The sequence below is a fragment of the Rhipicephalus sanguineus genome, chromosome 1 (assembly GCF_013339695.2).
Source record: "Rhipicephalus sanguineus isolate Rsan-2018 chromosome 1, BIME_Rsan_1.4, whole genome shotgun sequence".
Lineage (NCBI taxonomy): Eukaryota > Metazoa > Arthropoda > Arachnida > Ixodida > Ixodidae > Rhipicephalus > Rhipicephalus sanguineus.
This window is the reverse complement of record NC_051176.1, coordinates 167,661,943-167,689,833: the sequence shown is the minus strand read 5'-3', so window position 1 is coordinate 167,689,833 and position 27,891 is coordinate 167,661,943. Positions and strand designations below refer to the sequence as shown.

At 40.9% G+C, this 27,891-nt stretch overlaps 1 protein-coding gene across 3 annotated transcripts; it reads right to left on the bottom strand.

Annotated features, from left to right (window-relative positions):
• On the bottom strand, positions 1 to 27,891 carry LOC119401913 (vesicle-associated membrane protein 4). 3 transcript variants are annotated; one of them, XR_005185560.2, is made up of 9 exons: positions 27,723 to 27,891; positions 25,195 to 25,285; positions 22,220 to 22,263; positions 20,700 to 20,753; positions 15,315 to 15,415; positions 13,616 to 13,695; positions 10,094 to 10,145; positions 4,057 to 4,158; positions 1 to 2,643 (listed from the first exon to the last, which is right to left on the bottom strand). XR_005185560.2 is itself a non-coding variant. In XM_037668929.2 (8 exons), the coding sequence occupies exons 2-8, from the start codon at positions 25,258 to 25,260 to the stop codon at positions 4,133 to 4,135; spliced, it is 423 nt and encodes a 140-aa protein (XP_037524857.1). In that variant the 5' UTR covers positions 25,261 to 25,285; positions 27,723 to 27,891; the 3' UTR covers positions 1 to 4,132. The 3 variants fall into 3 exon arrangements, 2 of the variants coding, with proteins under 2 accessions (XP_037524857.1, XP_037524870.1); XM_037668929.2 differs by having other exon boundaries at positions 1 to 4,158; XM_037668942.2 differs by lacking the exon at positions 10,094 to 10,145 and having other exon boundaries at positions 1 to 4,158.

Below are 27,891 nucleotides of genomic sequence, written 5' to 3'. Positions count from 1 at the left end.
TATTTTTAAACATCTTTAATCCTTATAACAGTACATAAATGTTCAGCTGGCATCATTAGCACTACTGGCAATGTGGTGGGCACTTCACAGAAGCAACAGGGCACTCTACACAGGAAGTGTCATAGTACATGTACACAAATTTGCCATTCAACAATTTGAAAAGTCAATACTGTTTTCCTCACCGATACAATAATGTGTGCTAACATCAAAGTTTCAGCTAATGCTTTTTTTCCTTTTGACGCTATACTACATTCAGGACTTTGTACCATAGATTACCATAGACCATCAGCCGACGTTTTCCATCCAGCGACACAACCTCAAAAAACAGATAGCTGGGTAATCCACTATAAGTAATGCATTCTAGACATGCATCCGACTTTTTTGCGTTACATCGACTATTGAAAGAAGCTTTTAAAAATAGAAGTTTTGTTGTCTGCAACATCAAAATCCTGCAATACCTAGCAATGAATACTTGCTCTTAATACTCAATCCCTCTTAAATTAGAATTTACCTCAAAACATTTCACAGCCCCACATGCATGCAGTAGTTGCCCACTTGTAACGCTGCCATAATGCATGCACGCAAAACACAAATCCACAATAGGCACACTACAAATAGACATTGATGCTCAGACAGATCACGTTGGAAGAAAAATGGGCCCAGAGATGGCAGTCTATCCAATAGTTAAGTGTCCCTGTATCGGAATACATAGAGAAACATGTGCAGAGGTCTGCTAGACAGCTGTAACCACCTACTCCCGCACTCTCCAACCTCTCTCTCACCAGCGAAGCCTAAAAATACACCCCTCCTGTATGCCATTCTTACACCAGGGCAGCGATCTGGCTTTTTTTTTTTTTTTTCAAGCAACTTGTGCTTCAAAGACTCGCCGTGTTTACTCGCATAACAATTGCCCTCGCATAATGCCCACATCCTCCACCCTGCCCAGCTAGAACTTTCTTTTTTTTTTCCTTGCATAATCATTGCACGCACAAACTGCTACAGCGACAGTCGTATGCTTGTCCTGATATCACTGTTGACACTGACACAGAATAACCTGGACACTTTACTAATCTGTCTACGGACCATAGGTACAGCTCTTGTCTGCAAAAAGAGCACTTTTGCAGTTCCTGCTTGAGTGGAACCCGTGCTTTTATTCCAAAAGAAAATGCAGTCCGCAAGTAAAATTATGTTACAGTTACTAGAGTAAGAACCCCAAAAACAGCCACTTTATATTTTTCATTCTTCTAGCCCCCTGAATATACATATCATTGGAAAATTTTTTGTGCAGTTTTCCCACAGACAACTCATATGTTCCACGAAAAATGGCGCGAGCACCATGCAAGTGAATACGGCAACTCTCAGCTAACAATGTGCATCAAAGGATCCGGAAGGCAGCATTATGCGGCATCCATGCAAATATTCAAAGACGGTCCCTATTTTTACAGGCAAATAACTACCCTGAGCCATAGTCATATCTCGTTACATCTAAACTATGAAAAAATTTGTGTTGAATTATAAGAAAAAATTATACTGAGGTTCATGTACATTTTTCAGATTATAGTTCATCAAAACATTTCAACAGACATGCAAGCAAGAATTTTAATAACAAATGTCAGTCATAAGTCTTCCATTTCTTCTACATTCTATTTTATCAGCTCTGAAGTGTGATAATTTAAGAACTGTTAAAAAGACTGCAACTTTCAAGCAAGCTTATACCGCTTGTCCTCGGCAGCATGAAGCCGCAGCATAAACATAATACCTAATGAAAAAGACAATGCAATCATTGCGTCCCTTCTTGTGTCCCTGATTAAATGAAAATTAAAAAAAAAAGATTTCATTGGTTTCAAAGTTCACTTCTGTTTAAAACGCTGTTCATAACAGTAGGACTTGCAATAATATCATGGCTACAAGAGTTTCCGCTGCACTGTCATCATCACATGTAAAACTACTTCACCTGATGCTACTAGTCCGATGCACCAAAATATGCCACTGTAAGTGGATCAGGCCCCAAACTTCATTCCACTCCGTAGCCAATGTGTTAAATTTGCCCATGCACACAGATCACCATATCAGAAAAATTACTTGCATATCATTTACCACATTCACTGTGGCAATGTCCTTTGAAGCATAAATTCCTATGCATAATGAACCCATGAATGGCTCGCCTATCATACACCACTGGTGCTCAAAGTCCTCCAAAAAGATGGAAAAACAATGAATCAAATAGGAAGCAACAAGAACTTTCATCTGCATTGCTTTTTAGCACAGCCACCTGCACAGCATATTCCACCATGACCCACTACGTCGCCATGAACATCTTAACACAACCTTTGGTTAAAATATCACTGATACTGATATTTTTATTAGTTATGCTTCAGGCTTTTAGCAAGTTTTATGTGGAAGTTTTCAGAAATAAATGCTTGATGCAAAGTAATATTTGGTCTATGCAGATTAATATAGTGGGTTTCGACAGCATAACTACAGTGAGGCAGGCAGCTTCTCCAACGAAGCTTCAACATTCTGTAGTTGCACTGCAAAATAGTGGTTGCAAAACCCACATTCTTGCAGTACCGTAATTAAAATCCTGCACATCTTTTCAACTAGTTTTCCATACAAACTGGTCACGAGGCTCTTCCGTGTCGTCTGAAAGAAATATCCAGCTCCATTATTAAATAGCAGCTAGTGACATCTGATTTCGGCCATTCTGAACAGAAATCATTGAACAAGCAAGTACAGCCGAACCCGCATATATCCAACCTGCAGAAAAACGAGCATTAGTTCGACATATTGTATAATTCGATATAAATCTTTTAAAGAATTTGCCGCATTTTCGGTGAAATTTTCGGTGCACAAGTTGACTTCACAGCACTGCTTCACAATAATGCAAAGGTGACTGCTTCACGGCAATACGCGGGGATTTTTTTTTCTTTTATTTGTCGTGATTTGTAGTTGGGGGTTGCGGGTTATACGCAGGGGTGGGTTACGCACGAGAAAGTACGGTGTCGATATAGCAGGCCCTCAACATTTTCACACACAGCTGTGCGCACTCGTCGGGCGCCAGAAGCCTCTAGTGTCCCGAACCTAATGTCGGTCTTGTTTTTCGATATCGTACTCAGCTTGCTTCTTGGGACGCTGTGCACAGCAGCAACGTCAGACTTCTTTTCTCTACGTTCAACTGTGTTGATTTCGCCAGCCTTGCGGAGAACAGCTAGGATCGTCCATTTTACGGTAGCTATTGCGTTAGCAAAGGGAGCTGAGAAGCGAACGACGACCGCGCACGAAGGGCCGTCGGGCGCGATGACGAGCAATCATGGGAGAAAGCAGGCCATGGCAAGCGGTAGTTTCTACCCCCTCTGCGTGGAGCCCTCTTAAATCACACCCCAAATGCATGCTGGGAAGTCCCCTTTCGTCAGAAAATGCCGTCTTGTGAGGGAAGGCCAACTTCTTGGGGTGTTTCGCATTGGTTGATGTTCCATATATCAAATCTTAAGGCTAATTTCGTTCAATGTAGCCGTAAACTTTCCTACGTATTGACAATACAGCGTTGTCGTGCTTGAAAATCGTTCAATATAAAGGATAATTCGATTTAACAGAGTTCGATACAGCCGGGTTTGACTGCATCTCAAAACGTCTTACTTTTATGTGAACTTTCGTGGTCGGTGTCCATTTTATTGTTCTCAAGCAAGTATTTCAATAAAAATAAATATTTCAGAAAAGCAGATGTGCAATAAATACAGCAAATGAGTAATGCTTTGTTGGCCAATAACTATTTCATTCAATGTATAATGAAGTAATCAATAAGCATTTTAACTTAACATGTTTGTATTCAGAAAACAATTTCACCATTTCAAAGTTTCAGTGCCAAGACACGACTAGATAGCTTGCTGCACACTTCAATTGACAGTAATGCTGCAAAATGCATTGACAAATAGATGCCAAAATTGAGTTGCCAGAAATATACCTATGGGATGTCATAGAAAGCCAACATTTACAAAACTCTACAAGTAAAAAAATAAAGCAATACATGTATAAGTACAAAGATACCTTGGTACATACAGGCTATGAATTCAAGCAACAAATTTACAACATTGCTTATAGTGAAAATGTTCAACCATGGTCTGCACAAACATCTTCAAGAGTTCCGCACTATTATCGGCACTGAAAAGAGAAGAAAGTAGAAGAAAAGTAGTAGAAGACTAAACATAGTTACAATTCTAGCATACTATACAACTCAATGTGGAATCAGGGCAATGAACTGTAAAGAGAAGTTCTCAGAACCTCTCTCAAGTATACTGAGTAATCAGAGGTGACCAGAACATTGCTAGCCACTGTGTCCTTTGGCCAAGCATCATAGTCAAAGTCAGTTTCAAAGTCAGTCAGTTTATTATGATATGATTAGGCCTTATTATATTAAAAATTGTTATGATATGGTTAAGTATCCTATGGCTAAGGCTTTGGCAGCAGCATTCTACTTCCATGTTTCTGATGTGTGCCAGTCAAGAAAAACCGAACACCTTTCATTATGTTGAATATAAACAAGCAAAGCCACCTTAATGGTGCACTGAACTCAGAAAAGACGTGCCAGCAAAAAAAAAAAAACAGATGGGCACTGCAGTATCCATAGTAAAACAACAATGCCTTTACACCCTATCATTAATCAGTGCTGCTGTCATGCATAATTGGAATGTGTTGATACATGCTTTGATAAAGCGGTGGTAAGCAAATTACTGGCTGTTCACTTCAAGATAGCACCACTTAGAATAACAATATATGCTCCCAAAGTGAACAGAGTTATGAGCAGAACTTTCATAGAACATGTCAGAGCATCCGGAATAGTGAGAAAAATCCTACTTTTGTGCTCACAGAAGCAAGGCACAGCACATCAGCCATAAATGTCCTGTCAGATCAACTACATTTATGACATTCAATCATGCTCAATTACAAAGGGCCCACATTTTAACAGTAGTATACCTGGTGACAACTTTCCGTGGCAGCACAACCAAGGCTACGGAGCTGAAGTACACACCCTTTTACTACGCTTCTGCCTGCAGTCTGCGAACGCTAACCTTTGTAGACAACGCAGCACAAAGGAAAGCATAAAAAGAAAAGAAGTAGGTATAATGTTCAAGATTATTTGCACTCTAAGTAAGAAAGCTTATCCCATGAAAGATTTTTGTTTTTGGCTGTTTCTAGTTTTCTGGTGTCAATTTCAGGTTTTCCTGCCCCTGTAAACAATGATGGCGTCGCTCGGTTGAAGCTGGTGCACATCAAACCTTGTATGTGAGCATGAGCGCTTGTTCGTGAGGCAATATGTATTCATCGAACAGAAAGAAACAAACACAGCAGTGCATTGTGAAATATTTTGTTGCCCGCACACAATCACCAGGAAAGAACTTGTGTGCAAGTGATACCACCAGCACTAGTGGATCTCTCATCGCGATAGCCACCGTGAAGTTAACGCTGGCGACCTGCCAGTCTTCAGCAAGACCAGCTGATTGAAAGCAAAACTGCAATTGGAAACAGCACGTAAAAGAAATGACCCATTTCATAAATTGTGCTGCACACTTGGTCGGTATTTCAGTTGCCTACTATTGGCGATACTATCACGCTGAAGATTGCGTACTTTAACACCGTGCCCGTCGGCGTGCACAGTGGGAGGCATTTTTGGCGCTTTGCTATGAGGGTGATTTACGAAGATAAAATTACCACTGGAAAGCTTCGCCTGGGCAACAGACACGTTCACGTGTATCATGCGGTCGACAGTGTGCTTTTCACTGTGCGGAAACAGCTTTCTTGACCACAGTGGGAAAGAGCGAGTTTCACCTCTGCTGACTGTCGCTGCCTTCGCGTTTCCTGACAAAATAACGTGAGTGTCTCCAAAAAAGTCATGGCGTCTCAAAACTATGAAAACGACTATGTCGACCCTGTATGCACCGAAATTTATGAAATGGTTTGTTGTCTTTGCGCAGAATTCCCAATTGCACAGTTCCTGCATGGCCGGGTTCTTTTTTCTTTCAAAAATAAAACCAACCGCCTCAATAAAGCTGACTCCTGCATTGCTTCGCCATACATAAAGAATATTCTATAAATTTCCAAAAAATGTAAATACAGCCGAACCCCGCTCCAACGAATGCCGCTTCAACAAAATTTCCGGTACAACAAAAAATTCTCGGTTCCCCATCAACAGTCAATGCATAAATATGCTCGCCACAACGAACACTTTTTCTGCTGCCGTTCCGCTTCAACGAAATTTGACGATGCAATTCAAGGCTCAAAAATTTAATTTACCGTGCAATAAACACAATCTCGAACATTTTGGTACATTTTAGAACCTAAAAATACGACTTCAAAGTCTAAATTGCGTGTTGGCACCACTAGAAATCGCCGCTGTTGACTGAGCATGGGGGCCGCCGTTGCTTGATAGCGACGGCGATCAGACTGCCCTGCTTTCGCAATTGGCTTCAGTTGCTTCTTAGTCACAGAAAATCCAAAGCCAAAGCTTAGTTGTCCACGCTGGGGTGGAATCGCGGAACGATTCGTTTTCCAATGCCTTTCCAATGCTTTTCGTGCTTTTTGCGCTTTGCTAGTGGTCAGAGCGACGGTACATCCGTGTTATCAATGCGAAAAGCCTGGGGTGCAATCGCAGAACGATGCCTTTTCCAATGCCAATGCTTTTCGTGCTTTTTCCGCTTGGCAAGTGAGACCGGAGGTCGGAGCAACAATTCGTCCGTGTTATCAACGGGATAGATAGAATAGCATAGAATAGGGCGCAAGTCATCGCTGCGCAATAGCACGCCTGCATCTCAGTAGTCGGCGAACAGCTAGTGTTAGCGTAATAGTGCAACTGTGCAGTTCGTGTTGCGCGCCTGCGCCTGTTTGGTTCGTTCGCGGAAGCCGTTGTTTCTGCGTGCTTTTCAACTTGGCGTTGCAATGCATATGTGAGAATCGTGTCATGACGCTGCTGGGGAAACAAAGGAAGCAGCAGACACTTTTTGAATTTTGGAAATAAAAGTGTCTCTGTTCTACTATCTCAGGTCAGCTATATTTTTTTCTATTTCACTACAACGAAATGTTCGCTTCAACAGACTTTTTTCCGAGCACCGTCAATTTCGTTGTGGCAGGGTTTGACTGTATTACTATACAAAGGAGCTCACAATGATTCCAGGTATTTGTTCCTTCAGGGCTGCATCCATAAGTATATCAAGGCTTGTGGTAGCTTTCGAATAAAGGTATACATAACCTAACTTTCATAACGCTATTTCACCAGTGGCATGGATGTTCGTACAAAAACGCACATGCTGGATGTGCTTGCGAAACAAAAACTGAAATCACCCGTAAACAGACTACTTGGCGTAGTAACACATGTGCAGAAGCTCCGCCCATGTAGCTTTGGCTGTGCTGCCACAGAAAGTTGTCGCCAGGTATAGTTGCTTCATTTTCTTGAAACAAATAGAAAATCTCCATTGCAAGCAAGGAACAGCCTACCGTAGAAACCTCATCTGCACAATGTACAATGGCACAATCAAGCTATAAATGGTTGCTCAACAGTAAATTGCTAACACTGACAGAATACAATAAAGGTAACTTCTCTTTAAAACTTCCAACTGAAAAAAAAGAAAATAACAGTCCCATTTCAGGAACAACCCAGCCTACTAAGTGCAAAAATCCCACTGGGCATTTTTTTAATGAATATATTATATGCAAGGCAAAAGTGACAAGATACATGCTTGGGCTATGAGCGGCACTGAATAACACTCCCAGGGATTACATGCACAGAAATACCTAACGAAGCGGACAGGAAAGCACCTTCCATTATAGCTCAATTGGTAGAGCATCGGACCTGCTATTCAAAGGTTGTGGGTTCAGATCCCACCAATGGAAAGGGTACTTTTCTTTTCCACTTAATTTCAATTTACGTCACAATTAGAAAACTAGTTAAATACAACAAGTGACATCCTTTATGCTTTCCCTGACCTAATTGTCTGTTCGATTCATTTGGTTGTGAGATACATGCACTGTTAACTTAAAACTGCATTACTAACTCGCCTAAACCACAACCTTGCTGACGGGAAAGTTCTGCTGTCGCAAACACTATTTAACTGAGTGTTAGTGGCAGATGCTTAAATGTACTGGATGTTTTACAATAATGTGACTGCTCGCAACAAATGAAGCCTCAAGTGGCACATGAAAGACAAGTATGCAAATCTGCTCCCAAAGCATCGATCGAAACCCTATCCAAACTGGAAAAAGTCTGTATTCTCAGCAAATCAATTTCAGGAACACTATTTTTCGCCCACGTACACATATCAGATAAGCAGGAGGAAGCAGATTCAACACAAACGAACATCACACCTTCCACAGAATTATTTTCATGTTGTACCATTCACCAGCACAGTGGTAAATGCACAGTGAAGTGCCCTGCTTGGTGTTGCAGCACACAAAAATTAGAGTCCCTGAAAGTGATCAACTGAGAGTACAGCACTAGCATTCAGCATCTGCTGCAGGCAAAGATAGTTATACTTTTTATTTTCAGTACAAGCTGCAGTGATGCCCTAGCAGTCGTATCAAACAGGTGAAGCATGCAAGCCTCAGACCCTCACCTCACTAGAACTCGGAGCATTCGCACTGTCGACCTACAGACTTGAACCATTTAACTTTCAATGGCAAATCATTTGTCACCTTCTTTCAGATTCAATTTCAGTTCACAAATGTGAGAATATCTAGGCTCAGGTTCACTCAAAGCGAAAACTCCCGGGCATGCATAGTTTTAAATGCAGGCTTGGCTTGACAACTTAGCTATTTCTAATTTAAACAGCACCAAGGCTTTCACTGGCTGCTTACAGCTTACTCTTTTGCAACAAATTACAATACTACAAGAAGGGATCCAAAAAATGCGTGAAATAAATCTTTCAACTTCTTCTAGTCAGACGGCATTTGTAACATTGCTTTTTTATGTTCCATAGTTCCACATTTCTCCCTCATGTACCACACCAAAATAGAAATTATAACAGTTTTACCTTACTCTTAAAGACGATAACCAATATACATTTTTTTTTTTTTCATATTTGCAATGCCAACTCCGTCAGACGTAAATCTGTTCTGTTAAAGATATTATGGAAGGTCATTGTAAAAGCTCTTGACCATAAAAATAAGTGTGCTACTACAATTTTAATGTCGTACACTTAAACATCAGCCTAGAGGAGTGATGGCTATTCCTTTTTGCTTAGGCATACAGAGAATACGAAATGTTCAAAGAAAACACCAAGGCAGATAAAGAATTATTGGAGGCGACCCTAATACTTGACTTGGATGTCTGGTGGTGGCACTCACACGTCAGCGTTCACGTGCTCTAGTGTATTTCTCGGGTTAACATTGTGTTTCCTCACACTGCTGAAGCGTATCTCAGAGGTCACATAGAAAAAAGCATGTGGTTGAGATCTGCTCCGCCCAGAGCCACAACAATGCCAGATGCTCACAAGAATACCGTCGGCTGTTTTGATCAAGTCATTCAATTAATTTTCATGAATTATCCTGACAGTTAATTGGCCCTTAAGTAAACGTATGCTCCAATATCATATGTATCCAATATAACTTAACCTGAACCAGAGCCACTAACTTCCAGTTAGTGGTATACCAGGTTTATTTTTTCAGAAGACTTTTTCTGTATATTTGGAAAGCAGGAAGTAAGTGCTCGACTAGAAATGTTTGGAAGAGAAACAAGAGTGTGACTTTGTCCTCATGACACTAAAAATGGCACACACACAATATGCACACACAGGGTCACGCAAGCTAGCTTGGCATCAGCACATGCAACAACATGCACAAAGTCATTTTCATAGGCTGGCTTAAATATACCAGCACAAGAGGTGTTGTTGTGCCACCATGCATGATATGCTTAAATAGGTTCCTCCACATGGCGGTTGGCCGTCATAATTCAAATCAATTCACTTTTTCTTTTTTTACTATAACGCTGACTTACACACAGCATTATAGAATACCTAAGACCACTGAAGATCAGAATTGCCTCTCCCCTTAAATTCTATGCATACCAAAGAGAACTTAGGAGTTTTATTTTACAAAATCTACAACTCACCAAATATGATTAGCAAAATCACCAGGATGACTAGAACCAGTAGTACCTTCACCTGTAAACAGGTAAAATGTTAAGTTCGCTTCTTTCATCAAAGCTATCAATTGGTGTTGATTTCTTCTAAATAGCACCACAGACTTAGATGAAATCGTGGGACAAAACGTGAACACGGCACTTGTGTTCATTTTTTATCCCACGTTTTCATCTAATTCCGTGGCGCCGGTTAGAAGAAATGAGTACTTTCCAACTAGCGCACTTCGGCTGGTCATTTTGACAATTCACCAAGGAAATACATATAAGCAGTTTTGATTTAAAACTTTAAAATATATAAATGATAGAATTCACGTGTTCATGTAAATACTATCACGAGTTCATATTGTATATCCCATCCATGTGTTCATATCACCAAGATTCAGAAACTTTGTATAAGCTCAAATCATAATGTATTCTATATGTTGTAATTAGGGGTGTGCAAATAATGAAATTTCATCTCCAATCAAATTCAAATCGAATAGTGCCGAATAGATGCCAAAAATGTCGAATATCAAATCGAATATGGAATAAAAAAGATTTTATTGAAAACTGAAAGAAAGAACAACGGTAATGTTATGCTTCGTCGTCATGAGTACTGCGGGCCCGAAAACCTTTGGGTGCCGCCCTGTTCACAGCAGCGTTATAACTGCACGCCGAAACAATGGGAGTTTCTGAATGAGTGGTGCGGTACAGCAGAGGCGGCTGCATGGCGTGACAAATTTTCAGATGTGAAGCCAATCACCAAGGGTTTCACTGGTCAAAGTCCGGACATTTTACGGCGCTTGCGGCATACGTGACCGAACTACGAACGAAATTCATGCCTTCATTTCCAAAGTGACGTTCTCAAGGGCTTGGCATTTTTCTCATTTTCTTTTTTTTTTTGTGCTGCAGCAATGACATAATCTCCTTCAAAATAAACATGCGCTCGCATTTGAACGCTTGTTAAAAGCTGTGAAAGCTTTAAGAAAAGCATACTGTAAACACGTTAGGGTTTGTTTTAGCCACCCCAAGCTAACCAAGTTGCACCCTTGGCCTTTGTCGTGTTTTAGATATTCGTACTGTCGAATTACTCGAAACTTCGGATACTAGCTATTCGAAAGTCGAATCAAATTATTTCATTAGGTATTATTCGATTCGAATTCGAAACCCAAATATTGCACACCCCCAGTTGTAATCTATCCAGAATGTTACTAAAATCTGTAAAGTGAAATTTGGATAAACTGTTTTCTATCAATGACATTCTAGTGTATACTAGGATCACAGTGAAAAATTAGTAATAATAATAATAATAAAAATAATAATAATAATAATATCTGGGGTTTAAAGTCCCAAAACCACGATATGGTTATGAGGGACGCCGTAGTGGAGGGCTCTGGAAATTTCGACCACCTGGGGTTCTTTAACGTACACCTAAAGCAATGAAAAATTAGTAATATGTAATGAAAAATGCTAAAAGTCAATTGAATGGACAAAATATTGCACTCATCGTTCAAAACTGTCTCAATCAACCCAAGACAAACCTCGTAAGCAGCACACATTTCAGAGGTTGTAGTGTTGTTATCGGTGCGGTGTTATCACACGCCATGCTGATGCCACTATGAAGTGGTATGCCATTCTTGTTCAACAAGTCCAACACCAGGGTACAAATATTCACTGGCATCGCTAACAAGGTTGTGCAAACAATCCTGTCACAAGGTGTTGCAACAAATGGACACAGTTTGGCATCGCTGTCGGTATTATAGCTATGATTAACAACAATGGAAAAGAATCCCAAAATCGAGTAACAAAAACATCTGATGCTCTTCGTGATTTGGTTGGCGATTGCCTTCACAAATGCTGCAGTTTTAGTGCAGGCACATGCATACTTCTATGCTTTTTTTATATGGAACAAATTAACAGCATGCTGGGCTGCAGTGGAGGGAATGCTATGTTCCATAAGGAATGCCATGAAGAGGCACTAAGCCTTAGTTGCATAATGATGTGCCTCTGAAGAAGAAAAGAAAACCTTCCAATGTTTCACTGCTCTCAACAAATTTGTCTTGTGTTTCTTTGTATTTAGGTGAACCAAAAAAGGTGTCCCACTGACGAACTTGAGATATATTAAAGTCACAACACACACTGTAAAACACATGCTTCTACCCCTAACACAACTTCTAGACGTACAAGAAATCTCTATAGTAACTACCCACTAGCGTGGTCATGCTTTTAGAATAAACACTTGAAGGTGCCTCTTTTCTAACATTTTGTGCAAAGTTCCACAAGCCCGCCACAGCACCAATTCCTGCTATGCACCTAATGGATCAAGAAGCAGCACAACACATCCCCACCACCCCAAAACCAGCCAATAACATGAAACTAGAGGCGCACGAATATTAGAAACTTTCAAGTAGTCAACAGAATACAGTAAAACTTCGTTACATGAGGCATGGTTATAAGCAACAATTTGAAAATGGTTTGGTTGGTTTTCCTATGTTCGCCATCTTAACACTGCATACAAGAAATGTGGTAAGAAGAGACACTGTGTTACCAAGGAGAACTTTCTTCAGGTCCCCAGAGTAAATTCTTCACTATTTAGAAGAGACAAAACCCAGACACGCTTATGCAACGTGGCCAATGTCATATTAGCCAGTATGTGTTGTAATTTTCATTCCCTTGGGTCGAAGTAGTGAAAAACCGATTCCCCAAAACAGGCTTAAGTGCGGTAACACATTGGATCAGGGGCCTTGTATGGAAGATTGTCTAGAAAATTGCCTTGAAGATGAAGCTTGGGCTTGCATCCAAAATAATATCATAGAGGTTCCATAATCTTTTGAGAAATTTGTGTCTGCATATATGGGCCTCCTGTGCTCCAAAGAGCCTGCCAATTATGCAATCCTTGAGCAAGTAAATGGTGCATGTGCCCTACAGGATAAACCAAAGGAGGATGATGACAAGGACACTGTAGGGCATAAAGTGTTGGCAGTTGAGGCTGAGAAACATCTAGGAGCACTTCAAAGGTATTGTGAGCAACAGGAAGGCTTGCAATAACTCCTTTAAGGTATGCTGAGCAATTTCACAGCAGATGTGCTTAAACATACATTGATGCTGACGTATATTATAGAATGTTTTGGTTACAGAAACATGTTTCCTGGTCCCTTGAGTGTCTCTTGCAACAGGGTTTTACTGTACAGTGCTGTGCTATTAAATCATGATTTGGCCCTTGAGTTTTCTAATTTAACAGGCACTATAATTATCGTTTTTAGTACTTTAAATTGCATAATGTTCACGACACAACGTGAAAGTTAAGCAAACATGCGATGTTTCGCCCCTTTCACAGTGCACGTAACAGTGGACAACATAACTTTCACAATTTTATTGTAAATGTCAAAATTTCCAACCTTATTTATAATTGTCATGATGGCACCAATAATCTTGCAATCTTTTTAGCGTTTGTACCACGTGAGAAGGAGCAGATGTCAAATAATGCTAATGTGTCTAACCAACGTTACTCACCCTCATGTTACGCCACCACATACGACTCTGCATCTTCTTTGCCGTAGACCAAAATTGATCAGCATTTGTGGCAAGAGAATCTGAAATACGTATTTATTAACATATAAACCAAGTTTTCTTAACAGTGATAACAACAAATGTTTGATCAACATTTAGAAAAGTGCAATTCTCATTTCATGACCATTGTACCTTATTTACACAAATCTAACACGCACATTTTTTTCGACAAAGTTAGTCCAAATATTGCCTGCATGTTAAAATCGAGTACGAAACCAAAACTACATTCATGGCATTGGCAACAGCTGACCATCACAGGGGCAGATGCAGTGTCATCGCCATCACAAAATGGCTACGGAGCACATTTTGTTGTGAATTCAGACAGGTTCATTTCGTGCTTGACTACGATCTGTGTTCATCATATTTGTTTTAAGTGAAGTGCAAATGGTGACACACCCCTTTCATTATGAAAGGCCATTTAAAAAAAGTTATTTTGGAAGGTGAAGATAGCTGTATCATGCTTTTTTCCATGCCCGAAACTTGTGTCCATGAGTGATGCAAACAAAGGGAGGAGATTAGCTGAATGTTGACCAGGAAAACTTCCTACGAGCCAAAAATAGCCAAGCTAGCAGACTTGAAAGCAACTCCGTGTAGACCGAGTCTGACAAGGGCATGCAACAGAGGCGTATTCAGAAGTAATCCAAACACAGGATAACTGGAGTACAGAAAAAAAAAGCAACTGCCAAGAGAATTAGTTTGACACTCTATGAAGGTGAAGTGCACTCGTGTTTATTTTTTTTTTATGATCGTTAACATAGGGGCATGACATAGTTTGCTTTTTAAAAATCTAAAAACATTACATTCTGGTCCATTTTTATTTTGAACTATCAAAATTTGGGAGTGTGTTAGATATTAGATCAGAATAACATGGTAATACGGTAACAGAGTAAATGGTCACAGGGGTACATGTCTCGCAAGCTCTTTTGCAGAGCAGCAGCTGCACAAAGGCATGCTTTCACATGAAGAGATGTATTTTTCACTGACGTACACAGTTCCAGACTATTCTGTAATTAGGTACAAGCAAGCAAATAATTTCCAATTGCAATGTAGACAGATGGTTTCATGCCGGTGTATAGACCAGTACAGAATAGCGTTCCACCCTTGACGGAAAGAAGGTGACTTTTCAAGGGCTCATTTTCTTTGTTAGACACAATACTAATGAGAACTAACAGACAATAATGGCAAGGAAAGTATAGGAGATGTATATTTGTAGTAATTAAGATATAAAGGTGAAGAAAGTATAGTGGACGAAAAGATAACTTGCCGCCGGCAGACACCGAACCTGCGACCTTCGAGCAACGCGTCCGATGCTCTACCACTGAGCTATGGCGGCGGTCATCCTCCTGCACACTTTTTGGGGTATATATGTGCATTTAAATCTAGGAGTGTTGGTCAGGTTTGCAGGTTCGGTCCCTGCCGGCGGCAAGTTATCCTTTCGTCCATGCCTCGCAATGAATCAAAACAAAACCACTGCTTGCCGCAACCACTACTCTTTCTGCGACTGATTAATATATAGCATTTGAACACCACCTGTCCTGACTGACTGACTGACTGACCTGACTTGTCCAACAGCACTTGCTTGCCACAATGGCAAGCAAGTGCTGTTGACAGCAGAGAAGCTTAATGGAGCAAATCCTCATACCTGATTTTTCTTCAAGGTCTTCCAACCTTTCCCCTCGTTCCATAATTTTTTCAATGTTGTCCTTCATGATGCTTGAGACTTCATCTACTTGAAACTGCACCCTGCAAAGAACAGAACTAAACAATCAGGAGGTATTCCAAAACATGTTCCAAGAATCTAATGGCATATCCATAGTGAAAATGCCTTGTATTTGCCTCTGCAGCTGAAGTTTCCTTAGTGTCACAAACAGTGAGCTGCCAGCCTTGTTGAGTGGAAACCCATAAATAAAGGTGAACATTGCAGTCTCCTGAACCCATGTATTTAGAGAAACCTTTTTTTTTTTTTCAATTAAGCAGTCAGCTGGTAATTTCAAGGTGCCATAGAAGTGCAGCAAAAGTGAGGCAAGACTACATTCAATCCGTACCACAAGAATATGAAGCTTAGTTAATGTGTTACACGACATTTGCAATAATGCTAAAGTGTTTCAAGTTACCAGTTGAACCTTCCATTACATTATTATCCCCACCTCTTGCAAGATTGGTTCACATGGTTTCAAAATCCTACAGCAACAGGGGGCTACAAGAGATGCCATAGTGGACAGTTCCAGATTAATTTAGACCAACTGGTGCTCTAACGTGACCCCAATGCTTGGTACACAAGCGCTTTTTGCATCCCACATCCATTAAAATGCAGCTGCTGCAACCAGAAATCAAACTGATAATTTAGTGGTCAGGTGCAAAATAGTCCAGCCACTAAGCAGGGTTCATACAGGTTTCAAAGGAGAAAATTCAAAGATATTCAAAAAATTTCGAAGCCCTGCCACAGGTGCTTAAAAGACTAAAAAAAAGACATCCAAAAGAATTTTTTTTTTACTAGGTATAACAACATTTCAAATTCTGAACAAATTTATTGATTAAACAAATAGAGCTGAAACTCGATCTAACGAAGTCATCACCACACTCGAATTATTTTGTTAAATTGGGAGGTTCGTAAAATCAAGAAAGGTGTTTTTATGTCCTTTAAAACATGAAATTGTAACACACAGACACCCAAAAGCTACCACGGCATTGTATTTTCCGCTAACCCATGCGTGCACATATGAAAAGCCTGAGAGGCGATGCATGTCCGGGCGATGCAGGCCAGGTAGACAGTCACGTTATACTATGACATGCAGCTGAAACGCAAAGACAGGGAGAACAAATGCGATGATTATGCAAGTAGGCCGAGCAAGAAAGTTGCAAGGAGACTATCAGTGTCATCTGACTGTCACATAAACCAAGAAACAATGCAAGCAACCACAGTAGTGTTCCTGTGGGAGCACTGACAGGGACAATAAAAAAAACAAAAACACCACCACCAATAGCAACATCTGGTACTTAATAGCACTACCAACTGTTAAGTCCATTGTTCTGTGCATATGGGCAGCATGCAGCCATGTCAAAATAAAATCAGGGTTGTGACTATGGGTGCTAGGTGCTTTAACGCAATAGTGTTCGAGCCCGCACTCGAAGAAAAACCAATCTGCGTAAAGATTAGAAAGAAATCAGCTTGTTTTTTTACTAATTTATTTCAGTATTTGTTAAATCAGTTTTGGTTCCACATTAGTTTCATTAATTCAGCTGACGACAACATTGAACCTTACAAGTACCTGCTGGGGAATGCAAATTTCTTCCTTAGATTGGGAACTACATAAAATCGGGTTCTGTTAGATTGAGTTTTAACGGTATTCTTATTATACCATAAAGTCTAGCCTTGATCTCATCTAAAGTAGACAACAAATGCTCACGAAAGCTGCTGAGACTTCTCTAGCATTAGCTAGGCTTCAGATCATTACAGTGTATTAACTACATGCACTTCTCGCTTAATGGGGAAAAAAGGAGCACAAATGCAGGAGACAGAGTGAAGTCATAAGGAGATAAGTAGAGAGAGACAGAGACAGCAAGACAAGTAGACCAACGGGTGGGGAGTGAAATGAATGATAGGACAAGGCGTGAATAAACTGAGCATGTGCACACTCGTGCCGGCGTATTGCTTCTGAAATGGAAAGTTTGCCATATCGATGCTAATCTACCACAGAAAGCAGGCCGCATTGTAGACTTTGGACAGCACTCGTCCTGAAATTCAAGGGTTTTCAAAGTTTTCAAGGACCTGTACTACTCTGCCATGTTACTGCAGCTGGCACAACAATCAAAATGCCTGCTCGGCTACACTAAAAACCAGAAAACAAAATCAGGACCATAAATCAGATAAGTTTTCTTTCAGAGTGCTTCCGCATCGTTGGACACATGGGCATCATCTACAACATCAGCTCTTGTACTTCATGTTCTGTAACATGCTTCAAGCAGTTACAGTAAACAGAAATGCAAGAAATTAACAATACCTTTGCTAACTGTCACAGTGGCATATTAATTCATATACAATATAAAAAAGATTCTTGCCCATTTAGCAGACTTCTGCAATTCCCCTGGCTCTGTAGTCATTCAATGTAACAAGTCCTCAATGCAGACACTGCTAAATCACGAAGAATTTCTCTGAAATGTACATGTCATCATTAGAGACCGGATCTTAGGCAAATGCCTATTTTGCTCCTTGTGCTATCGTGCCACTCTGATATATGAGCATGAATTAGAGGTGAAGAAGGGCTTTTATAGTGTTTTTATAGTGCCTATAAATGCCAATTTCGGCGTTTGTGCCTAAATGCTTAAAAATGCCTATAAATGCCTATTTTCAAAATAGGCACTGCTCCCGGCAAGCTTTGCTCCCAGGAGCAGTTTGAGACCGTTATTCATGTTAGCGCGCTACAATGAGTGCTCGGAACTATGGGGTTCAACCTAGTCCTCTAGTTCAACCAACCCCCGGAAACAACTGCCAGCAGCCGTGAAGTGGGAAACACCAGCGAGCATACGCCGCCGCAGAGACATGGCGCGAGCAGTTGGCGAATGCGAGACTGTGGAAAGCCTTCAGCGGAAAGGAGAGTCAAGAGCAAAAAACGAAAGAAAAATGTGATGTGCACATGGCTTTTGTTTGTGTAATTTACTTTGTAAGGTACGTGTTCACTGCAGCAGCACAGCCAGAAATTTTCGTGCGTGCATTTGAAAAGTTTGTGTGTGCACTTGTATGTGTGCGTGTATATTTACACATGCAAAACTGAAAAGTTCCCTCAGCTATGCCAGGGGAGAAATTGGCTGTACGCGATTCGACCTGGCCAATAAGAGGAATCCCTCCTTTCTGGTCTTTTAGCGATCAGGTTGTCTGCTCCTGCTCTGCCCTTCTCAGCCATGCCGTGAAGACATCCAGGAGTGTGTTGATTCGACAGTGGACACTCGACCCATCGTGCAGAACACGGGAGAGACCGTGTTCTGCGAATTGTGCGGGACAAAGCCCAATTGCACGGCTATTTTCAGCTGCTGGCACCTTTGTGCCATCTTAAGCAATAACATTTTTGTTTCCCTGTCGTAGATAGAGGTCGCGCACGTCTTCGTTTGAAATAATTTGCATTTATGTGAAAATTTATTGTGCCTATATTTATGATTTTGGAAGACTAAAACGTTGTTTTGCCTGCCTATTTTTGGCGCCTAAAACGAGCTTTTTTTTAATGGCTAAAAATCCGGCCTCTAGCCATCATCGCCTGCTACAGTATTGCCTCTGTGGCCCCTCCAATATATGCTGCCCTTCTTAGAAACTGAGTGAACTAAAAGACCCTTAATAATATGATAAAAATTCAGGAGCCCTTACCCTATTGGGGAAATGGGGGGCAAGCGAAACTTGGCATGGTCGTGCCTAATGTACTGCTTTTCTTTGGAGAATAACAGATAGCTGGGCAAGTTGGTTTGTGTTCATAATGATATTATAGTGATTCACGAGAAAGAAGAAAAAGGCGCTAAATGGCTTAATGCCTTAAAATGATGGAAAGGCAGCACTAGAATGAATACAAAATGAACGAGAAGAAGACAGGACGTGCACTTTTCGTTCTAGCTTGCTACAAAGACGACGTTCTTGAAAGATGCGAAGGTGAGAGCATTGTTCGAGTCTTCTTTGTGAGACCACTCCCTATGCTCATATACCAGTGCACCCCCCTCTCCCTCTTGCTGTTCAGCCTAACCCCTGCTTGGTTCCCCCCAAAAGAGCTATGAGTGTCCAAGAAGAGAGGCTCTCTATGGCTAAGCACATGTGATCCCCTCTCGCAATCTAGGGGAAGGGGCGGAGGGGGGGGGGGGGAGTAATGTATGGCTGGAATTGGAGATGGTGGCAAAGGAGAGGGTTGCTGCAATGGCTTCAGCTACACTTCGTTGGGTAAAGGACGCTTTTTTTTCATCTTGCTGTCAACTTTCTCCGGGCCTTCTCATGAACCTCGGCTAAGCTTTCTTTGGTGTTTGCCAGCTATGGGTGAGGACAGTTTTTCGTGAGTGGGAAAGGTTTTATGAACCTCACCAGCTTCACAAGTCTGTTACTGTAAGCTTCGCTTGAATAACAATAATTGTTGGGGTTTTACATCCCAAAATCAGGATATGATTATGAGAGACGCCGTAGTGGAGGGCTCCGGAAATTTTGACCATCTGGTGTTCTTTAACGTTCACCAAATATAAAACCCTTAACCAACTGCTTAATTCCATTTCTTTTATAGAGCAGTCCTTCTTTATTGCAGTGATTATTGCATCTGGTTCTGAAACATGCACGCGGCCCGCCTCGGTCTGAAAAGACCGGGCTTCAGGACTCATAATAAAGTTTTGTGAATGAAAATGAATGAAATGCACATTGCTGCTGAAACTCGAGTTCAATTCCCGGTAGAGGTATTCAGACTTTTTTTTGGGATATGCCCCGGGTAAAGGCGAGAATTAGGAGGTAACAGCATGACAATTGACAGATTAATAAAAAAGATTTGAGCGACAAGACAAACTGTTATCACATTTGAATAATTACAGAAAGTTCCTGTTTTATAAAATGCAGCTTGAACTGCAGAAACAGAAAGTGCTTAGGTCAGTGAGTTTGCAAAACTGCCCTCTTTCGCAGGGGTTAAAGAAAAAGCTGAACAATAGGTATAAGACACTTGCAAACTATGCATCTCCATTGAACTTTCTCAAGTATGGACAGGATGCGATGCAAGTTACCCTTTCCACAAATGAGGAATTGGAAAGAGCATATAACTCATGACTTGAACATCTGGTGTTCTACCACAAAATAATTAATCTTGAACATAGATGCATCCATACTGGCAAGTCTTCAAAGCTCCCTTCAGAATGTCTTTTAATGTGTTAAAGTGGGCGTAGCATATGTTGAAGCCTTGTTGTAAGATAAGCACTGCTTAAAGCATTAACATATTGGACTTTTGTAGTGTCAGATGTATACAGTGTTACACAGCATTATAACACATCCTTAAAACCTGACCCACCAAACAATAAAGCTTACCTTCGCAGCTTTTTATCTTGGATCGTCAGAGTTTTCCCGCTTGATGTTGGTCCCCTGAAAACAAATGTACATCTGAGAATTTTGGCACCCACTAGACAGTCATGCACACAAAACCAATTATATGTTCTTTTCAATAACGACTGTAGTATAATTAAGGGCCTTCAACAATACCTACAGCTTTTAACACTTCTCTACAAAATTACATATAAACATGACAGGCTTTTTACTGCTCTCCTTTCAGGGATAGAACAACACTTGCACCTATTTCAGAAGCAAACTTCAATCGCGCATGCTTAACTTTTTGTATAAATGAGGACTTAGACACGAGCCTTAAAAAGTAGTTGGAAATGAACACTGTGTGTGGTGGACTTATACAGTGTCTATGCATGGGTGTTTGCGTAGTTGCAAGCATGCCAATTTGCGCACAAACTACAAACTACCAGACAGTCATCGACATGTCTAAAAATTCTTGCCACTTTTGAACAATAAAGGACTGGTTCTATGTTCTTGTCACAGTGAGCTAAAAACAGATCACACAAGAACAGTGTAACACAGCAACCAATACAAACTCCGTTCTAGTGAAGGAAGGATTTTCCATGGTCAGAGACAAAAGTAGACAACAAAAGTCCACTTTTCTAGCTTTTAACAGGGAATCTTTCCCTCAAAAGAACGAAGTTTGTATGTTTTTGAGATAGACACCAAAAGACAAGAAGAGGGTGGGCGCACCATAAAGCTATGAAGGCCCTCCTAATACGTACGTACAGGTTGTGTGGTGCACATGTTTGAGAAATATTTGAAATCCTAAACACAAAATAAACAGTTTGTGCTATTTGAATTCAATATTCCAAGTTGTAGCATACTTGTTTCTTACAAATACAGAAGGAATACAATGCTTATAAGTGCATTGAGGGAGACAGAAAGATGGATGTGAGGGCCATTTCAAATTATTCTTCTGCACAATAGTTATTATTAATGCATTAACCTTTGTTAACCCATGCATGTAAAAATCATTATACTTACATGTCAGATGTACATAACACTGATTTTTTATACTAAATAAACACTGTTCACACTCCGAATTTATTGCCACTAAAGGAATTTGAAAATGTTTTACACTTGATTCCATACTTGAAGCCTGTTTACTTTTGTTTTTGTTTTTTTTTTGTAAATTCATAATCAATTTGATTAGAAAATTTCACAATTTCCAAACCTCTAATGTCAAGGGTACAAGTTAATGCAATAATAACTTACATTGAGCTTCTACAAATCAGTATTAATCACTCCACTATGATGGAGATAACTCAAAAGATGTGCGACTATGCTAATAACATGTGTACAGCCTTGCTGTTGGAAGCAGCAGATTCAAGTCAATTTCTGCATAATCAGCATACTCCTTTTCTGGTAGCAATATTTTTAAATAGGGCATGATCAAAGTTGTCACTAGAGATGCATTACCCATCAGACAAAGCTTCAATCATGCATTAATTCAATATAAAAAATATCAAACTGGCCATACATACTTCAGGAAAAAATCTTCATCTTCTTCATCTTGCAATAGCTTTTCCTGTAAAGTAAGAGATTCATTAATCGTGTAAACTTATGTAACTATAACTGCAATTAAAAAAGCATATGTTCTGTGCTCATCCCCTTCAGGTGCCAAATATTTTCTATCCAATAAAATTAAATTTGCACTACACTTCTCATATCTTCTGAATCAAAAGCATGCAGCTGCAGAACTGATTAACCCTTTAATGCCTGAATTATGAAAGCGCCGAAGAAAAAAAATTTGTTTTTCATTTTTCAGCTTTAAATAGCACCCTTAACTTAAATCAGTAGTTGTATTATCCAAAATGCGACGTTAATGCATACTTTTAGGTATGTCGCGAATTAGCGACAACCGGCACTTAAGCCAATAGTAGCTCAATATGTTCAATGCAACGCAAGTACGGCATCACCGCATCAATGAGGCGGATCTCTTCAGGGCGACGTAACTTGGCGTCGCCATTTTTGGTAAATGCAAGTTTGACGTTATTTCCTCCTACCAATCACGTGACATCGTGTCGGCCACCCTCTGTGGCCTAGACTCCGCCGCCCAGTATAGCCAACTTCTTGGGAGCCGACAGAATGACATGAAGGTGACGGCACCGAGAAATAGATCTAGCTCACCACGATACAGAGCCAGCCCTTTGTTCGGATTTTTCTGCGTCGCAAACAGATTGCTCTGCTGAACGATGTGTTCCGTGAAGGTGTCATAAAAATTCCTTGAAATATTCAATAGGAGCTCGGATAGTGTCATATTGAGGATGAGCTGTTTTCTAGCGTGGCACTTCTCGCTGTTCTTGACAGTCTTTTTTTTTCCACCGCACTGCATGTTTTGGAGAGGCACTAGCTTGGCTGGTCTACCACAACTTCGTCTTCATCTTCACTGCTCGATGAAGACACTCGTGCTTGTGCATGAGGATCGACATCGTCGTCTTCGCTGTCATTCAGACAAATGTCATCACTTTTATTTTCAGGTGGCAAGCGCCAGCGAAGCCTTTTTTCCCCATAAAATGAGCGGAAGTCCATCATGAACTTGTCATACCAGCAGTCATCACTGACTGACTCAAATGCCGGATGTCGCGAATTCGCGACATACCACAGAAGCGACGATTGCGCAGGAAATAACGTACTTCAAAACAACGTGACATGTCGTGTGCAACCTTTTGTAGGCGTGCACATCGCAAAAATTTTATAGGAGATGGAACTTACGTTCTCGCGCAGAAAACAACAAAGAAGTGAGAGCTGTTGCACGTGCTTCGCGCTCTCCGGCACCTGATACACAACACTGGGTTCCAGCTTGCAATACCTTACATGCAATGGCGCTAGATGTCTCGTGCTGAAAGCTACGTTCGCCGCAAATACGTGGCAGCCGCCGGTGAAGGCATCAACGCGTTTCGTCTGTTAATTAATCGGCGTTTTTCGGTATGTCGCGAATTCGCGACAACCGGCAGTAAAGGGTTAAGGATTTTCAATTCTTTTTTTTTTTTTACAAGACTACAGAATGTGGACTCCGTGCAAGGACACAACAGCAGGAGCAGCACAGGCAACCTTCCCCGGTGGGGGGACAGCTACAGTGACAGAGATCCTTCAGGGGGGGGGGGGAGGTGGCCCTGAAGGAACAAGCTTTAGCGCCGGCTTTTCTGGCAAAAGGCGGGAGGGTGCAACAGAGGGGCAGGTTAAAATTTCAGGGGGCAGCTGCCTCGCCTAGTCCCCCCACCCGTGGCGCTGTTATTTCTCTGAAGGTGTGTCAGATCTGAAACATCAAGTACTTCAAGTATAGTGTACTTTAAAAGCACTTATCTAGCCATCTGAAAAATACATCTGATAGAAAACACCATGAAAAAGGATGAAAGAAGTGAACCAGCTACATGCTGACCAACTGATGCCAAGGGCACGTGCACAGTCACTAACGTCACAACTAATCTGAAACACTTAACATAGTTATTACACCAACTCGTACCACATATCTAATCAGGGCCCATATTCTGAAACAATCGCGAAAGGCAATAGTATCGCGTTTGGTGACGTAGAATCTGATGCGTTCAATAACTGAAGAAACATTTGCCTGTGACGTCGTTGTTGCACTGGTCATTGGTGTCGTGAATGCCTCAAAACACAAGAGTGAGCGTACCGTAGGAGAGCAGAGTGACCCAAGTGCGGCATTTTCGAACGTATACTGGTTTCTACACAGGGGCCAGGCTTGGCTTTGGCTACTTGAAATATAGGACGTGTTGAAAGTACCTTCAACGTTTTTTTGTGCAATTGTTTATTGCACAGTATAATATTTAAAGAATGTAACTTTGTGTGAAATGTATTTACGTTGAGAGTTTAACGCGGCGTACTCAGAGAGTTCAGATGTAGTGTGCCGCCGCAGCGACATCGTCTCAACATCTCAACATCTAGCCGGCGTGCAATAAACCAGGCAAGCAACGCACGGTTGATGTTCCTCGAACGTTGAAACCCCGAAAAAAACACGCGCTGGCAAAGAACGAGTACTGAAAACACCCCAAGGTAATGCTCGCTGAAAGCTTCAGCGTAAAAAATGCTGTGCGCATCCACCGAGGATTGACTACTAGAAGCTACTGCCTATGTCACTGAAATGCTAGACTTCACCACCAGCAGACGGTGATAAGGTGGGTTCATTTATTCCAGGCATGTCAGGAGCGCCGTAGAGCACCGTCTCATCGACGAATATACTAGAAGGCGCCCCCACTTTTCCGGTTTTCCTCAACAGCCAATCAGCGTGCACCAAAGGCGATACTTTTGCGATTGTCACCTTTTGCGATCGTTTGATAATACGGCCCCAGAAGTGTTTCAAGATGCCTATGACAATTTTTAATCTGATCATGCTATCAGTAGTTTTCTTGTTAATCGAAGATATCTTGGCAGGTAAAATTGTACAGTGTCTGATGGGGTTAAATAAAATGGCAACAAACACAAAAATAAAACTTACCTTTTCAGGCTCAGCAGCCTCTGTGACATCTTCCTCAGAAAGATATCTTCGAAACTTTGGTGGCATTCTTGCTGCTATCCTTAGGTTAATACTGTAAGTAAATACAGAATTAATCGTTAAAACACACAAAGCACACAAAATGCTTGAAGCAATAAACTAGACCTTTTGCTAATTAATCTGACAGGCTAAAACGCTGAGACACAACAGATAATGAGGCCAACAGGCAATGGAGCCAAGAAAAGCATAGGGGGCAATATCAGTAGTTAATTGAAGTGTAGTAATTATGTATTAAATGGGAAATTAATTAAAATGAATTAAAGAAACAACTCACTGCCAGTGGGGACCAAACCCACAACCTTCGCACTATGCCAGCAATACTTAACAAAATGAGCTACAGGGAGAGTAGCTTCCATTTTTGTGTTATTTCTGTATGTGTAACCCTTGGAATGTTAGCCAGTGCCACTCATGGCCATGGCGGCAAACACAGCGGACAACTAACTGCCACCCAGATGAACGAATCATCAAACCAGCAATGTTTTCAACCACCTAACATGTACATATGTCCGAAACATTACAACCATTTTGCACAGGCAGACAGAACGTAGGAGGAACTGTGAGTGCTTGCAAAACTGTATCCTTGTGCTGTATAAAAAGCAAATGCATAGTATCAAGACACGACATGGTGCATTGATTCAGTTCCTTGGAATATATTCATCTTTAAGGGGCACAACAGAGCAGTTTGGCATGAACTCACAGATACCAGTAAATTTTGCTCCCATATGTATTGCACTATAAATGAAAACACACATGTAAAAAGAAAGCAACCACTGACTAATTATTAGACAGGCACATACTTTTGCACAATGATGGCATGACAAATGATAACAAAAGCCTGAAACTGTAAAAAAGTATGTATAAATTTTACTAAGTGCACAGTACATGCTCACTGAATGATGCTTAAAGAGCAGCAAATAACTTACTGTACATTTAATGCATGTTAATGAAACCATCCAAAGCTGAATACTCAAAGCTCTATCTACTATGTAGCCAGTATGGTACACTCAAGGCTTTTAACACGTGCTCCAAGAAAATTTTGCACCCTTTGGGGCTTATCTAGACACAATATAATAAACGCCATCCATTTTGCATGTCTTCTCTTTCCGCAACACTGCTCATTCAGCGCTCCAGATAAAAAATAGCCTAGGTGTTATCAGTGTGACATACCATTCCCTACAGGAAAGTAGCGAATGCACAGTTTTCACGGAAAGAAACACGAGCAAGATAGACAACAATTATTCTCTAGGGACAAGATTTGCCCCGAATATCCAAACCTTTTTAGAGTGTAATAAGACATGAATAGACATCAGACATTCTGTCACTGCATACTGTGATGCCAGTTCAAATTATCAATACCTAAATATTCACATGACAACATAGCAACAGAATAATTAAGAGCACTAGCAAATTGTTACACTATGTCTCAAGAAAGTACGTTTGAGCTTAATATGCAAGTTAGAATCCATGACAAAGCACAAAAGCTATGCACAATGAAGTTTTGGAATATCAAAGCCCACCGTAGTGGTATGGTGACCTTCACAGAAAGCATGCTGTTCGGAATGTCTATTTTAAACAATCTACAATACTGTTATGAAAGCAATCGCAAGTCATCAAATGTAGAGCAGATCACACACAGGAAATCGAGCTACATTTACTTAACCCGGATGTGAAGAAGCGACACTGTACACTTGCTGTACTGTCTCTATGCTCACCAAAGATCCATACAAAACATAACTCAACTGTTAGCACACACATTTTTATTGGAACAACATAACACAAAATGCAAACCTTAGCCTTACATTTGTTACACGAGATTTGTATGTTTAAGCAATGCTACACACATTTTCGAAATTTTCTACACAATAAAATTTAGATCTCTCTCTCTCTATTATATAGAGAGGTCGTGGTGGACTCGCTTGGGCATATGTGCAGCAGCCTTCAGAATAACTTGACTTCATCACACACAATATCCCCTCACAGATTACTTCCCATCTCCCAACAGCCAGCGCTACAGCCCGCCTACTCCGTCTTTCAGTGAGAGCAGGTAATATTTGGCAAATGAAAGGGGTAGGGCTCATTCACTAACTTTCTTCATATATCGATCAAAAGTGTTACTCGCACTTCTCCACACCAAAGCTGACTCGCAATTCACAGAACATTTGCTGTTTCATTACCAGGGAAGAAGAAAACGTATCCAATCTGCTTGTTTCGTGTGGGAAAACTATATGCAGCCGGCAGAGTCAACAGAGGGCATGCAGATTAGCGATACTACACAGCAATAGTACATGTGCCGAGAGCTAAAAGTATAAGGTACAGACTGTATCACTATATTTGACGTTGACAAGACACTGCCACATCTTCACAGCACGAATAGGTCATAAAACAAGCAGCCTCCGCGTCAGAAAACGGTAACAGCTGCCAAACTGTTTTGCCGACTGCCTTAAATCAAGTGGAACAACAACCCTACTCACCACGAAGTGTAAATTACGGTTTTCACATATCACGATCTTCGCAAGAAAGCGCGCTTCACAAATAAAACGGAACAAATTACAACACCCACTTATTTCTCCGCTTTTTTTGACAGCACTCAACACAAGAGCTACGTAGGCTGCTGCCAACTTCGAGAACGGGTGTCCCCCA